General features: G+C 37.0%; 1 protein-coding gene and 1 pseudogene across 15 annotated transcripts in view; one reads left to right on the top strand and one right to left on the bottom strand.

The window, feature by feature from the left end:
* The window catches only part of SPAG9 (sperm associated antigen 9), a 145,008-nt gene that overhangs the window by 43,043 nt on the left and 85,155 nt on the right, over positions 1-16,810 (bottom strand). For all 15 annotated transcript variants that reach the window (XM_025995937.2, XM_025995936.2, XM_072747484.1 and 12 more), the window contains 3 exons: positions 10,141-10,348; positions 9,537-9,636; positions 3,516-3,637 (listed from right to left, as the gene is read on the bottom strand). In XM_025995937.2, the coding sequence (XP_025851722.1) occupies positions 3,516-3,637; positions 9,537-9,636; positions 10,141-10,348 (430 nt within the window). The remainder of the gene's footprint in view (positions 1-3,515; positions 3,638-9,536; positions 9,637-10,140; positions 10,349-16,810) is intronic.
* On the top strand, positions 7,581-7,782 carry LOC112917879 (copper transport protein ATOX1 pseudogene; annotated as a pseudogene).

Below are 16,810 nucleotides of genomic sequence, written 5' to 3' on the forward strand. Positions count from 1 at the left end.
CTTGGAAAGTGATAAAAACTGTAAAGCAATTATCCACAAAAGCCAAGAAACAAGAGCAAATAAGATTTCCCAAACAAAGAAGCAGGCCTAGGATACTGATATCCTGAAAGGTGGGCAGAAAAAGAAGGCTGAAAAAGAAGAATCAGAGGTAGGAAAGTCTGCTATCACAGAAATCCAACAAAGATGGTGTTAAAGACAAAGGTTATCTGAAGAGTTCTGTGAAAAGAGTGTAGAAGGAACCGCTGAATATAGCAAACAAGAAGGTGGCTTCACACAAAATGAGTGCAGGGAATAATCCCACACAGACTACAGGGGGATGAGATGCAAGTGGGAAAGGGAAATCCTGGCAGTTAAAAAGCAGCTTTACTTTCAAGAAGTCTGCTTTGTTCACTGATGTATCACAAGCATCTAGAATAGTGTCAGACACAGAAGAGATATCTCTTTGATAGTGCTGCATAAAGGTGTGACCAGAAATGGAACCTAAGTGAGTGATAGGGCATGAAGGTACTGAAGATGGAGGGTTAGAAGGGGGCAGTGCTTTCACTTTTAAATGGAAAACACCTGGGCAGCCCCGGTGGCTCAGCGGTTTAGCGCCACCTTCAGCATGGGGTGTGATCCTAGAGACCTGGGATTGAGTCCCACGTCGGGCTCCCTGCATGGAGCCTGCTTCTCCCTCTGCCTGTGTCTCTGCCTCTCTCTGTCTGTCATGAATAAATAAATAAAATCTTAAAAAAAAATTAAATGGAAAACATCTGAACATGTTTAAATGATAATAGAAGAAGTAAAGACAGTGAAGTTGAAAACACAGAAGGATAATCAAGAGAAAGAAAAAACCCCAAGAGTAGGATGTGCAATTTCCAAGTTCTTGAGTGTGGCTGTGGAAAGTACATGACTAAAGTGAATGGAAAAAGGACTGACAAAAATAAGAAAGTCAAAGGACAAGGACAAATGGAGTGGGGAGGGATTTACCTCTTTTAAATTGCTAAAATCTAAGTGTGAAGTATATGCATAATGATTACAAAAATTTATATCCTTGAACAAGAGAAGAGTTTTACAATAATATAGTAATTAAGAAAATGAATAATGAGTTATAGAAATGGGTTGCATACTTATTTATCAACCCAAAGTCAATTAAAGAACTTTGGGAAACAATTTTGTTAGTTTCACTATATTCCATTTAGTATTACACTTCAATTGCTATCATGAAATTGTATAGAAGATAAGCCAGGGAACAAATATGAGCCTAGGAAATTTCATTTACCATCTTCGATCAAAAGGTATTCACGTAGGCATAAGTCACTACACTCAAGGTATTAGAGTAAAATCTTCTAATCTGGAAGATTCTAGAGATAAATATATCATTATCTGCAAAAGGGAAAAGACACTAGTTTACAGTCTATTTCTTATTTTCAAAGTAGAAAGAAACCCACAGTATCAGGATTTTGCTTTTAACCTATTCATTATGCTTAATTTTCTGACTTAAAGAATGGAAGCTTTCAGAAAATACTTGATTTTAAAAGACTACAATTATTTCTAAGTACTCTGTGGCTTCTTAACTTTTACAAAAAGGAATGACCACCAACCTCAAAAATTATATTATTCAATATTGGATTATGAGTAGCAGGGTATACAAACTGCATTACAAATACTTCATTCTAATTAAATACAAAGTTGCAACATGAAGGAACTTTCCGGGGACGTATATTGCTTCTAGTAGTGATTATACAACTCTATGCTTTGGCAAAAGTAAAAAAATTCATCATAAAGAGTGAACTTTATTGTATATAAATTTGAATGCGAATTTAAACAGAAAAATTCTTCTAACATTTTTTGCATCTATCCTTCAATTTTGCCAGGGACTCAGTTTCTTAAACAGAACTTTTCATTCATAATTTAAAGTTAACTAAATTTAAAGTGTAAGCTAAAATGTAAAAATGGGGTGTTTCTTAAGAATTAATCTTTAGCCCTCCTTGAGAAATGCAAACTCATTCAATTGCTTCCAATACTTTACTTAGACTTTAACAGTGGGAGTTTATGCCTAATTTAAAAAGTTTTACTTATAATAAACTTTCAATCTCTCTTACTAGATAGACTATGAGTTCCATTTAGACAGAACTTATATTTCCTTCAAAAAATACTTCAAACTTTGAAGAATATAATGGTAATCAATAAATTTAACCCAAATTAATGCAAGTAATCCCACCCCATATTCGCAAAAATTAACAAACAGCACCTTTTGAGAACACTGTAGTCTGAATTATAATGTCAATAATAGATACAAAAATTTTTAAAGACCAGTTTCTATTCCAAAGGCATAGGTTTTTTAATACAATAAGGCTTTCAATTTCTGTAAGATTGTAAGTTAAAAGAACGGCAAGCCCAAACTAACTGACATATGTAATTATTGTTGAAAGAGATTTCAGAGATCCCCTAGAGAAGGAGTCTATCCATTCTTTCTGTAAAGTGTCAGATAGTGAATATTTTAAGTCTTTGGAAGCCATATGATCTCTGTTATAGACTACTTAATTCTGCTATTGGGTGCAAAACCAACTATAGACAATAAGTAAATAAATGAGATGGGCTGTATTCCAATAAAGCTTTATTTGAACACAGAGGAGATGAGCTGAATTTGGACCCATGAGCCACAGTTTGCTCAACCCAAGAACTAGAATCCAACTCCTTCATTTTATCAAAGAAACTAAGGCCGGGAGAGGTTAACTACTTGGCAAAGGTTATCAGATAAATAATGGAACAGTCAAATGCAGTATTCTTTTTCAAACCAGGTATCTTCTACAACACAAACTCTAAAATGATTACATGTCCAAACAGAATATGCTGTGAAATCACAAATAAATAAATAAATAGACCCCAAGTATTATATTTTCTTATCTAATTATGGTCAATAGGATTTAAAGAAGTCTACCTAAGCCAGGAACTAACTACCTATTAATCTATACATCTACACATCTACACATCCACACACCTGGATGCACACACACTTATATATATATATTTTATTATATATATATATATATATATATATATATATATATAAAATAAAATAAAATCACTGTGCTCCTTCTTTTTTTTTTTTTTTTTTTGATCACTGTGCTCCTTATGTGAAATACTGTTTTTGGAATATATGCAGCACATGTTTAATAAAATGTGCTGTATGATTTTCAAAATACAAATTAAAGTACAATTCAATTTGAGGGATATCCATACACAAAGATACTTTCATTTAAAACTTGTGATCTCTATAAAATCTTTAAAAATAAATAAATAAATAAATAAATAAATAAATAAATAAATAAATAATAAAATAAAATAAAATAAAATAAAATAAAATAAAATAAAATAAAACTTGTGATCTCAAAGACTACGTTCCTATTTATTGCCTGAAAGTACAATAACTGTGCTACTGAGCAGCAGTTAGGGACATTTTAAAGGAATTTTCAATTAAATCACTTAAAAAACTATTACAGTATGATACTTCTTCAGATAAGCTATCATACCTAGTAAATCTGCTCCTTCATCCACATCTCCAATTAGGCCTGAGCCAGCTGAAGACAGTTCTTCAAAGAGAGATTCTGTATTGCGATCAAAAGCTTTGTTCTCTATGCCTTTGGTGGGAGTGCTATGCAACAGAAAAAAAAATCAACAAATATTACAGGCTTTTTCAAAAGTATAAAGTGAATACAATAGGCAAATAATTGTCTCCTGTAATTTGCATTTAATACAAAATGTAATTTTAAAAGATTTCTAAAAGGTTTCCTAAAAAATTACAATTAAACTCCACAGAAAGAACTGTTGAAGAAAATATAGAATGTTTATTTTTGGTCAGATCTCAGTAAACACAAACAATAAATGATAGCTAACAGAGCACTACTCTTCATTATATTAGACACTGTACAAGCACTTTACCTAGTTTACCTTACTGAATCCTCACACTGACTTAAAGGAGGTGCTATTATCCCAATTTTATAGAAGAGGAAACTAAAGAGATTAAGGAATTCACCAAGGTCATCCAGCAAATGAGTCAAAGAGGCAGGATTCAAACCCTGCACAGTCAGGCTTCAGAATCCATGATATTAACTACCATGTGAATATGTTGTCTAGATATAAATTGGCATGGCCATTTTGTTTTTCTTTTAAGGGCAATTACAGTATCTGTTAAAATAAAGAATACAAATACTTATATAGAAGAAGCTTTATAATATGGGATATGGAAGGAAATGGGGAAATGTGTATATTTGTGCTTTCATACTATATTAATAGAAAATAGTTGGGGCACCTCGGTGGCAGAGTCAGTTAAGCATCCAATTCTTACTTTCGGCTCTGATAGTGATCTCAGGGTTGTGGGATTGACCCCCACGTGGACTCTGTACTCAGGATGGAGTCTGCTTAGGACTCTCTCTCCCTCTCCCCCTCCTGCTAGTGCGCACTCTCTCGCGCGCACGCGCGCTCTCTCTCTCTCATGTGTGTTCTCTCACTCAGCTCTGTCTAAAATAAATAAATCTTTTAAAAAATTTGCATAGGATTTCCAGTTAAACTTGGTGGACTAAACATAGTTATTTACCGCACAATAGGACATAGGCAATAGAAAAAGAAATTACAGCAGATGAATTGTGAACAAAATTCTGTAAGATGGAATACAGGCAAACAAAACTGATCTGACAGACCAGAAAAGGCTGAAATGTCAGCACTGAGGTTGAGGGAGGAGCTCAGTATACTACCAGAACCTCTGAAGGAGGAATTGAAGGAACCAGCAATCTATAGAGAGATGCATGCAGGGGTGCCTGGGTGGCTCAGGAGGTTAAACATCTGCCTTTAAGCTCAGGTCATGATCCCAGAGTCCTAGAATCAAGCCCTGCATTGGGCTCTCTGCTCAGCAGGGGTATGCTTCTCCCTCTCCCTCTGTGCTCGCCACTCTCTCTCTCTCACTCAAGCAAATAAAATCTTAAAAATAAAGAAAAAAGAAGAAGAAAGATACATGTAAAGGGGAAACATAAAACAGAAGGTTAGGATGAAAAACAATAGAAAGACAGCACAAGAAGCAGTATGAGTGAGATCCAATCCTCCAGAACAGAGATCTCCCTCCCCATAGCATTGCTCCCTAAACAATGGAAGCCATGTTTAAGTGTTAAAAGCAGGAAACCAGAGTATCTGCATTACTTACCTAAGTACCAGCTAAACAGCCATGGAGCACCAAACTTTTAAAGAAGGCCTTTATTATAAAATAAAGAGTCTAAGAACAAATGGACTATAACAGAGGCACTCAGAGCAAAAGGAGACAATGCAAGCAGCAGAAGAAATTAAAAAAAAAAAACAACTTTTTTTTTTTCAGAATAAACATTGTGTACATAAAAAAAATAGCAGGATGTTATAAAGAGTAATTCTAAAAACTTTTAGGGGGAAAAGAAAACTATTCACTGAGTAACTTCTATGCACTTAGAAATACTAAGACTTTGTCTCTGCTTTTAGGTGGTGACTAGGCAATGTTTGGTAAATAAAGGTTTTTTAATAAGAAAAATACTTTTAGGGGAAAAGAAAAAAAATCAATGAGGGCTGAAAGATAAAGTTGAAGAAATCATCCCAAAATTAGAACAAAAAACAGAAGGGGGAGGGTGGAATTATGTTAGTCCAGACTGCTCAAAATCCACCTAACAGATATTCCAGAAAGAGAGAGGAAGAGACAACAGTAAGGAGAAATAAGAAAATTCCTCAGAACTAGGAGATAATGAATTTCCAGATGAAAAGATTTACCATATACAAGAAGATACAAGGAAGATCCCTACGTCAAACACATGATGAATGTATTTTTAAAGCGGGGGAGGGCACATATCAGGGATAAAGTGAAGATCCTAAAAAGCTTCCAGAGAAAATAAACAAAAAAGCAAGAATCCAAATGGCCAACTCTTCAAACTCAACATGATTATGAACAATGTCTTCCCAATTCTGAAGGAAAACTTTTGAAGATTTTCCAACCTAGAATTCTGTTAGCCAAACTATCAATCATGTTTTCAAATGACATTTGTCATACTCAAGTTCTCCAAAAATTTACTTTCTGGGACAGCCCAGGTGGCCCAGCTAAGGTTTAGCGCCACCTTCAGCCCAGGGCATGATCCTAGAGACCCGGGATCAAGTCCCACGTCAGGCTCCCTGCATGGAGCCTGCTTCTCCCTCTGCCTGTGTCTCTGCCTCTCTATGTGTCTCTCATGAATATATATATAAAATCTTTAAAAAATTTTTTTTTACTTTCCATGCAGCCTTTGCCCAGAAAGCTAGTAAGAATATTTTTGTCAAGGGGCAGATGGGTGGCTCAGTCAGTTGAGCATCCAACTCCTGATTTTGGCTCAGGTCATGATCTTCAGGTCATGAGATCAAGACCCACATCAGGCTCTGTGCTGGGCATGAAGTCTGCTTGAGATTCTTTCCCTCCCCCGCTCCCCCTGCTCACACGTGCTCTCTCTTAAATCAAGAAATCTTAAAAAAAAAAAAAAAAAAAAAAAGAAAGAAAAGAAAAAAAAGAAAAGAAAAGAAAAAGAAAAAGGAATATGTTCTGTCAAAACAAAGGCATACATCAAGAAACAAAGCACATCTGGGTGGTGCAGTCAGTTAAGCTTCAGATCTTGGTTTTGGCTCACTGGTTCACGTTGTTATCTCAGGGTCCTGAGATCAAGCCCCATGCTGAGCTCTGTGCTCAGCATGGAGTCTGAGATTCTCTCTCCCTCTCTTTCTGCCCCTCCCTCTCGTACTCTCTCTCTCTAAAATAAATAAACAAATCTTAGAAGGAAAAGAAAGAAGCAGCAGCAGCAAGATGATCTCGGATCCAGGAAACAGAAGATATGACAGAGGACAAAGTGACAAGAATTCCCAGTATGAAAGTGAGGGCAAATGCCAGGACCAGAACCCATGAGAGCCTAGACTAGAGAATGGGAATAGAAGACGCCAGGAGACAGAGTGCCAGGAAACTGGCTTTATATTTGGCCATTTTGAAAGTGCTTACATTTATGATTCGCAAGGTATCTGTCCATGAACTTGCAATAGATATGTAGAAGCCTAAGCAAATAAAACGAAACAAAAATCTGCCACGTTTTACTAATTCTAGAAAAGTAAAGTTGCAAAAGATAGGAAAAATAATCACAGTATATTCTGTGACTAAGCTATGATCAATATTTACTGTCATAATGATTTTAAAAATGAATGTTCATGTAACACAAACTGAGAATTATATTGAGAGGATAAAAGGAGGGATGGTGGTTTAAGGAACTATATCCTTGTCGTCTTCTACTATAAAGTCAACAGCCAGTATCACAACTTTTCTAAAACCAGGGTTCCTCATTTGATCCACAGAATACAGAAAATGATTTGAGGGACTATTTTCTCAATTCTAGAGACACAGGAGTGTAGCTAATTCATTATATACAAAGGATGCCTTAGGGCAGGACTTAATTTTCTCACAGAATCCCAGCTGAGAAACAGAAGAAGCAAGGAAAAGAGCATAAGGATGTGGTTTAGATACTTGAATAGCAGAAGAGAACTAAGATGTGACCGCTGCCGCCACCACATCCACAGTCATGCTGAAGCACAAGTTCTCTGTTGACACAACTTGTGAAAGCAGCTCTAAAGTGGTCCGCCAGGTGCTCAACAAGCTGGGAGGAGTCTGACATTGACCTGCCCAACAAGAAGGTTTGCTTCAATTCTGAGCACAACATGGACACTCTGCTGGAGAACTTGGAGAAAACAGGATAGGCTGTTTCCTACCTCAGCCCCAAGTAGCAAGGGCCTGGAAACCTGGGCCCAGGATGGACCAAAGGGGGCAGGAAGCTGATCTTCTCCTGCCTTCCAAACAGTCCTGGGGCCCAACAGTCCTGCTCAGCGATGGGAGTTCCTGCACAGACCTTTCTTTAGCCTGCTGACCCTGCAATAAAGCTGAGCTGCTATTATTGGGGCAAAAAAGAAGACAAAGAAGCGACAGACACTGACTCTTGGGAATGGGAATGAAGGGTGGATAGGGTAGGAGACTACTACTGCCCTTCATATTTTGTATTATTCCCATTTGACCTTAATACTATATATGCATTAATTAGTCTGATAAAAATATACTTTTTTAAATTTTTAAAGAGGTTCAGAATGACAAACAGAAATTGCTAATCTCCTTAGGCTTAAGAGAGGACAGATAAAAAGCAAATTTCACTTTTTACATTCTGCATGTTTACATTTTTTGTTTAAGAGAGCATCTGTGCGAGTGGTGGGGGAAGAGATGGGGGAGAGAGAGAATCCCAAGTAGGCTCCATGCCCAGCACAGAGACCAGAGACCAAGGGGGGCTCGATCTCACCACTCTGATATCATGACCTGGGCTGAAATCGGGAGTTGGAAAATTAACTGACTGTGCCACCCAGGCATCCCTGCATTGTTTACATTTTTAAATAAATAATAAAGAAAAAAATGTTTTCATAGGACATGGCCTTCGACATCAGAGAGTCCTAGACCTAATGCTAGCTCCAATCGCTAACTTGGAAGTCTTGGACAAGTTACTACACATTTCTGAGCTTCCTTATCTGTACAATGGGGATGAAGACACTGACTTCATAAGGTTGTAATTCAACTTATATTAAACGATGATGACCATAGTACTATCTAACCTTTATTAAACTGGGCCCACTGCCAATAATTCAACATACATTGATTCATTTACTCACAATCATCTGAGGTATTATCATAATTCCCTCCTGTGGAGGAGAAAATATACCTCAGATTCAAATCCAAGGCAGTATTTGAACCCACATAGTATTACCTTACGTTCATGCTTTTAACCATGACTGCAGTGATAAGTGGTGTGTATTTTTTATGGTCATTTATTTTTAAAGGACAAATGTAATGGAAGAAATTAAAAGGAAGGGAGTAGGTCCTGTGTAACATTCTTGAACATCTATATGCTTTAGATTACCTTGATTAAGATGATACATAACAATTCTCTTCCTGCCACTAAACAGCCTTCCCATGTAAAACGAGAGTAATTTCTTCCAATAATGAGATCATTACACTTTGGGTTTTCTGTTGTTTTTTTGAGTAGGCTCCACATCCAAGATGGGGCTTGAACTCATAACCCTGAGATCAAGAGTGATATGCTCTACTGAGCCAGCCAGGCACCTGACATCATTACAGTTTTGAAGGGAGTATGTACACTTCTTCCTGATTTGGGGGAAAGAACAGTTTCCTCAAATTGTTACTTCTCATATTCCTGTTTCTATGTTTCCTCAAATTCCAGAAAGTACTGGTTATCCCTTGGGCTATTTTTTTCCCCTATCCTTCCATATGCTTCTAATCCCTGATGTAGCAAAGGAACATTTCATAAAACATTTAAACCAAGTATAATGTCTAGTTTCAAAAATGGAAACTGAAATATAGTACCAACATTTCTTCAGCAAAACATCTGAATTGTCCTTTTCTCTGAAACCAGGGAACAATAGTATGCTTCTGAGAGAGGGGAAAGGAAGTATAAAATGCCTTAATTTGACACTAATAGTACCTTGAGCCTTTATATCCACTGAGATCTTTGTCCATATCCAACTCAGGAGTGGATTCAATGATTGCTTGAACTTCTGACTTCTCTTCATTTTCAGCAGAGCCTTAGGAAAAGGACAAGATGATATAAATAATGCATATATTACATACTGCCCCTAATAAGAGAATCCTATTGCTTCAGTGATTATAAATACATCATTTGATCAGAAAAACATTTTAAGGAGTAGGTTCTAAGAATTATGAGGTTTAGACAAGTCATATATCAGATTAACAGTGACTATCAGAAACTGATAAATAACCAAAGTTTTTATTTGTATTTTTGGGGACACAGTCCATTGTATCCCAGGGCAGAACTTCCTGTTTGTTTGTTTTTACTAATTAAGGGGTGAAATACAGAGAAATTAAAGATGAAGACTATTCTCCTGCCTTTTAGGCTCTCTAATCCTCCAGTTTCCCAAATCTGTTGCTCCAAAACTTTATTTGATCATCACTCTTTTTAAGCTTACCTACAATTGAGTACAATTTTATAAATCTAAAGCAGTAACACCCCTAAGATGAATCCTTTCATACCCAGGTGATCTTTACCAGAAAGAACTAGGGTCACTTACCTGTTGATACATTTCTAGTTTCTTGGGCTACCTGTACTTCAATATGCTTGCTTATCTCTGATTTATTTGGTGTATCTGCAACCTTCACAAATCCTTCATTATCTTCCTTTAAGGGAGTATCAGTAGGAATTGTGGCCACATCTGACGCAGCTGTTGATGCCGGAGTGGTAGCTTTAGATCCTCCTTGGCTAACATCAGAAAGTTCATCCTACAAATAAAAAGAATTATTGGGGATGAGGTTTTGCTTGGGTGGCTCAGTTGGTTAAGCGTTCAACTCTTAATCTCAGTTTAGGGTATTTTTAAAGATTTTATTTATTTATTCATTCATGAGAGACACAGAGAGAGAGAGATGCAGACACTAGGCAGAGGGAGAAGCAGGCTCCCTGTGGGGACCCCAATGCAGAATTCAATCCCAGGACCTTGGGATCATGACCTGAGCCAGAGGCAGACACTCAACCAATGAACTACCCAGACATCCCAATCTCAGTTTAGGTCTTGACTTCAGGATTGTGAGTTCAAGCCCTGTGTTAGGCTCCATGCCTAACAAAAGAATTATGGGAAAAATCCTTAAATGATTAATTCATTTTAAATCATTTTCTTAAATGAGTTAAAAAACTTGCAGAGAGAAAGTTCTATTAAAAAACAGTAACAGGGGGCAGCCCCGGTAGTGCAGCGGTTTAGTGCTGCCTGCAGCCTGGGGTATGATCCTGAGGACCTGGGATCAAGTCCCACGTCAGGCTCCCTGCATGGAGCCTGTTTCTGTCTCTGCTTGTGTCTCTGCTTCTCTCTCTGTGTGTCTCTATGAATAAATAAAATCTTAAAAAAACAAACAAACAGTAATAGGGGCACCTGGGTGGCTTAGTTGGTTAATCATCTGCCTTCAGCTCAGGTCCATGATCTCAGGGTCCTGGGATAGAGCCTCGAGTAGAGTCAGGCTCCTTGCTCAGTGGGGAGTCTACTTTACCCTCTCCTTCTGTCCCTCCCCCATTCGTGTTTTTGTTCTCTGTCAAATAAATAAATAAATTAAATTTAAAAAAAAAAACCACAAACAGCAGTGGAATTACAAGATTCTGAATCTTAGAGGAGATTCAGTTTTGTACACCGTATTCTTAAAATATCCTGCATCCAGATCACCTGAAATACTAAAGGGGCAGATTTTAAGTCCAACTCCAAACTTCAGGCAGTGAGGCCAAGTAATCTGCATTTTAAAAAAGCAATCCAGGTGATTTATATACTCATTAAAACTTGATAATTACTATTTTAGGGTCCACAAATAGTCATGATGTCCAGATTGAATTTTATGCAAAAATGTGTAGAATGCATTTTTCTGGGGGAAAAAAAACAACTTTTATCAGGTTTCAAAGGGTTTTGTGGCCTCAAAATAATTAAAAGCAGTTCTCCAAAAGTTGAATCTTTGTGTGGCACACCTGAAACTAATGTAACATTGTGTGTTGATTTAAAAAAATAAAAGAAAAAAAAGTGGGCAGCCCGGTGGCTCAGCGGTTTAATGCTTTCGGCCCGGGGTGTGATCCTGGAGACCCGGGATCGAGTCCCACATCGGGCTCCCTGCATGGAGCCTGCTTCTCTCTCTGCCTGTGTCTCTGCCTCTCTCTGTCTTTCATGAATAAATATTTTTTTTAAAAAGTGGGGGAAGGGATTTAAAAAAAAAACAATACAAAACAAAAAAGAGGGCAGCCCGGGTGGCTCAGCGGTTTAGCGCCACCTTCGGCCCAGGGCATGATCCTGGAGACCCGGGATCGAGTCCCATGTTAGGCTCCCTGTATGGAGCCTGCTTCTCCCTCTGCCTGTGTCTCTGCCTCTCTTTCTCTCTCTCGCAATCTGTGTCTCTCATGAATAAATAAAATCTTTTAAAAAGGCGGGGGGGGGGGGGGAGCAAGTGGTAGGCTCAGTTGGTGGAGCATGTGACTCTTGATCTCAGGGTCCTGAGATCAGGCCCATGTTAGGCATAGAGCCTACTTAAAAACAAAAACAAAAACAAAAAAACAGCACACAGTTCTCTAATGGCTACCAATAACGAGGCAGTTCTTTTACAGCAAAGTACCCAGGTCTTTAAAAAAAGGGAACCTAAAATGCATGGGTAACTCAATCAGTTAAGAGTCCAACTCTTGGTTTTGGCTCAGGTCATGGTCTCAGGGTCATGAGATCTGGTCCCCAGGTAGGGCTCCATGCTGAGCATTTTGTCTGCTTGGGATTCTCTCTCTCCCTCTTCCTCTGCCCCTCTCCAGGCTCTCTTTTTCTCAAATAAATAAAATCTTTACCAAAAAAAATAAATAAATAAAAGAAAGAAAGAAAAAGAGAACTTGACAAAAAGTTTACAATAAATAGTAGTAGTAGTAGGAAGAATAATAATAATTAGGGTAAATAGTGAATTTATCATTCACTAAATGTCTGACCTTGGGTCAGTTATGTATTCTTTCTAAATCTATGTTTTCTCATTTGTAAAATAGAAATAATGGTACTTAATTCATAGATTATAAATTATTCTACATAAAGACTTAGCAAAGTGTTCACATATACTCAGTGTTTAAAAAGTTAGTAATTATTATATAGCAAATATGACAATACATTATGTACAACTCTGAGAATTCTGAAATGTATGCTTTTGGTCTAAAGCAAAAAGAATTATGTCTATATTAAGTTAAGTCTTAGCTTTAATATAGACATATAACTTAATATTAAGTTAACTTAATATGTCTACATTAAGTTATGCTATGGTGGGGTGATTTTTTTTTTTTTTTTGGTGGGGTGATTTTTAGTGACTTTAATTTCCCTCTTTAAAATTTTCTTTTTTTAACTTTTAAAAGTTATAAAAATAACTATAAAATAATGAAACAGACTCCAAGCCATTAAAAAAAAAAAAAAAACAGTAACAACAATACTATACCAATCAAAATTACATATATACTCTAAGCTTTATATTCCACTATCTGAGAGATTTAGGTCATTTTAGGTGCTGAGAAGTCAAGAGTGTTCAATTTCAAATTTAAATTTAAAATTCTGTTCAAAAAATAAATAAATAAAATAAAATTCTGTTCAAGTACAAGAAAGCATTTTTGGCATATAGTCAGCTACCTGTGCTATGGTGGAAAGCAATTACAGTGAAAGCAACCACACTCAGAGAACTTTATGACCGAAACTCTTAGCTTTATAATATTAAAACATTTTCATCTCCATTATCTTCTCCTAAAAATAATTTACTATCACAAATTTTGATGTAGCAAAAATTTCGGTACCAAGAGTGGGTGAATTAGAACCAATCACCAGAAGAAAACATAGGGTTATGTAAATTATATTTGCTGGGGCAAATCAGGAGCTCTTTTTTTTTTTTTTTTTTTTTTATGATAGTCACAGAGAGAGAGAGAGAGGCAGAGACACAGGCGGAGGAAGAAGCAGGCTCCATGCACCGGGAGCCTGACGTGGGATTCGATCCCGGGTCTCCAGGATCGTGCCCTGGGCCAAAGGCAGGCGCCAAACCGCTGCGCCACCCAGGGATCCCAGATCAGGAGTTCTTTATCCAGAAGAGATGGTATATGTATACAATGGAATATTATTCAGCCATAAAAAAGAATGAAAACTTGCCATTTGCAACAACAAGGATGGTGCTAAAGAATGTTTCACTAAATGAAATAAGATGGTTGAGAGAAAGACAAATACCATGATTTCACTCATATGTGGAATTTAAGAAACAAAACAGATGAAGGAAGAAAAAAAAGTGAGAGAGAGGAAGACACAGAGAAAAAAAAAAAGACACCTAGAAACAGCCTCTTAACTATACAGAACAAACAAATGGTTACCAAAGGGGAGGTGTGCAGAAGGATGGGTGAAATTAGACAAAGGAGATTAAAGGGTTCATTTATCAAGACGCCTGGGTAGTTCAGCGGCCGAGCATCTGCGTTCAGCTTGGGGCGTGATCCTGGGTCCAGGGATGGAGTCCTGCATCAGGCTCCCTGTGAGGAGCCTGCTTCTCCCTCTGCCTGTGTCTCTGCCTCTCTCTGTGTGTGTCTCTCATGAATAAATAAATAAAATTTTAAAAATAAATAAAGGGTACATTTTTCTTGATGAGCACTGAATAATATAAGGAAGTGCTGAATCCCTATGTTGCACCTCTAAAACAGATACAACACTATATGCTTACTTAAAAAAAAAAAAACACACTTCTTTATCTCTTCAATGGTGTCCCACTCTTCATCCCTATCCCAGACTCTGAGGTTTTTCTTTTTCCTGTTTTTTGTTTATTTGTAAATGATGAGAAATGCAGAATGTCACAGCTTGTGAATGCCATACCAGCATGAGTTACCCATTTAAAAATCTGAGTATCGAGACACCTGAGTGGCTCAGTGGTTGGGCATCTGCCTTCAGCTCAAGGCGTGATTCCAGAGACCCAGGATCAAGTCCCACATTGGGCTCCCTGCATGGGGCCTGCTTCTCCCTCTGCCTGTGTCTCTGCCTCTCTCTCTCTCTGTCTCTCATGAAAAAATAAATAAAATTTTAAAAAAATAAATAAATAAAAATTTGAGTATCCTGGCTCTCCTGATGGGCTTGAGCTCTAACACATGGTTAAAACCCAAATGTCTGCTGAAGACCTTCATCCTAGAAAATCTTTGCTATTCTCAATTTCTGAGTTTATATTGGACTTCAATAATAGCTGGTCAGCCACCAATTATTTTATTTATCATTATTTTAAGAAACGCATATTCACAGCAGGTAATGATCCATTTACCAAAAATAAATGTCCCCTGCGATTTTGAATCTATCGAAGGAAAAATAAAATAGTATACACGTGTTAGATATGATATTTATTTAAAAGGGTTTTCAGTGACATGGGAAAATGCTTATATGTTAAACTGGAAAAATAAATTGCATATATATTTTAAATAAAGTGTATACATAACATCATTTGTAACAGCAAAAAACTGCAAACAACTTAAATGCTTCAAAATAAGAGATTAAGCAAGCTATACTATATCCATATTAGAGAACATTATTCAGCAATTAAAAACTGTATTGTAGGGCAGCGCAGGTGGCACAGCGATTTAGTGCCACCCAGGGTGTGATCCTGGAGACCCCGGATCGAGTCCCATGTCAGGCTCCCTGCGTGAAGCCTGCTTCTCCCTCTGCCTGTGTCTCTGCCTCTCTCTCTCTCTCTCTCTGTCGCTCATGAATAAATAAATAAAATCTTAAAAAAAAAAAAAACAACTGTGTTGTAGAAGGGTATTTACTGAAATGGAAGATATTCAAAATAGTTTGCAAAGAGACTGGGATTAAAACAAACCAGTACAGTATGAGCAATTAAAAAAAAAAAAAAGGAAAAAAAAATAGGACAGTGATTCTTAGAGTTGTTGCCACTGAGTAGATGAGTAACAAGTGATTTTTACTTTTCCTGTGCCTTTGTTGGCATAATTATATATACATATAGAAGTAGAAAAAATTAGAAAAATCAGAATATAAATCTATACATGAAGTATGGTCTCTAAAAAATGTTTTAGCTTATATAAAGTGGCTATAGATAACAGGTAAAAATTCTTTCCTGCTTATTAATACTTGTGCGTTTCCAAATTTTTAAACAATAGTCACGTGTTACTATTATAAGGAAAAAAGTAAATTAGAAATAAATTTGAATTAGTATAGCTAGATGAAATTACCTTTCACTTAGAAAGTTTTGAGAAAACCATTGATACTATTAATATATAGGGAGCTACCCATTCATTAGTGTCTGTGTTTAAGACAACTGATTACCTGTCACCTGAAGTACAACACTAAATATGCTGATAAAACATGCTGTATTGGATAGCCAATTATTCTGTGCATCTCCAATACAGGGCTGATTTCTAGTGGGAAGGAAGACAAACAAAGAAATAGCTCAATTCTCTATCACTTCCTCCCCTCTTAAAACTAAAGGACAAAATTGCTATTTTCCTGAGCTGTTGACTGATGTCTAATAAAAAAGATCTGATAAAACTTACATAAGCCAAGCCAATTAGCTTGTTTGGAGTTAAAAAAAAACTGATGGTCACATTTGTGGAACCAAAGAGACCCATACTGAAGACAACTAGAGGCTGCCCTGAGTACCACTCTCTTAAGTCCTTGCTTTGATGTGTACTATTAAAAAAACGTAAGTGGCAAGGGGCACCTGGGTGACTCAGTCAGTTGGGTGTCCAGCTCTTCATTTTGGCTCAGCTCATGGTGTCAGGGTGTGGGACCGGCAAGTGCCCAGCTCTGTGCTCAGCGGGGAGTCTGCTTCTCTCTTTCTCTCTCTCCCTCCCAACCTTATTCTCTCTCTCTCCTTCTGCCCCTCCATTTGCTCATGTGTGCTCAAATAAATAAATCTTAAAAACTAAATAAAAAATGAAAGCGGCCACTTGATTAATTCATATTAATGCTTATCACATACATGAATTCCCACTATTTATTTTATTTTTAGTAGGTGCTATGCCCAATGTGAGGCTTAAGCTCACAACCATGAAATCAAGAGCATCATATTCTACTGACTAAGCCAGCCAGGCACCTCAAATTCCCACTTTTTAAAGGTTTAAAATATAAAATACATTTAAGGTTCCTGATAAGCACTTAAAACTCATCAAGACTGCGGATTCAGAAAGCCCTAGGAAAAAAATCAAGTTCATATATACTGAAAAAAATGACATGACTT

The sequence above is a fragment of the Vulpes vulpes genome, chromosome 2 (assembly GCF_048418805.1).
Source record: "Vulpes vulpes isolate BD-2025 chromosome 2, VulVul3, whole genome shotgun sequence".
Taxonomy (NCBI): domain Eukaryota; kingdom Metazoa; phylum Chordata; class Mammalia; order Carnivora; family Canidae; genus Vulpes; species Vulpes vulpes.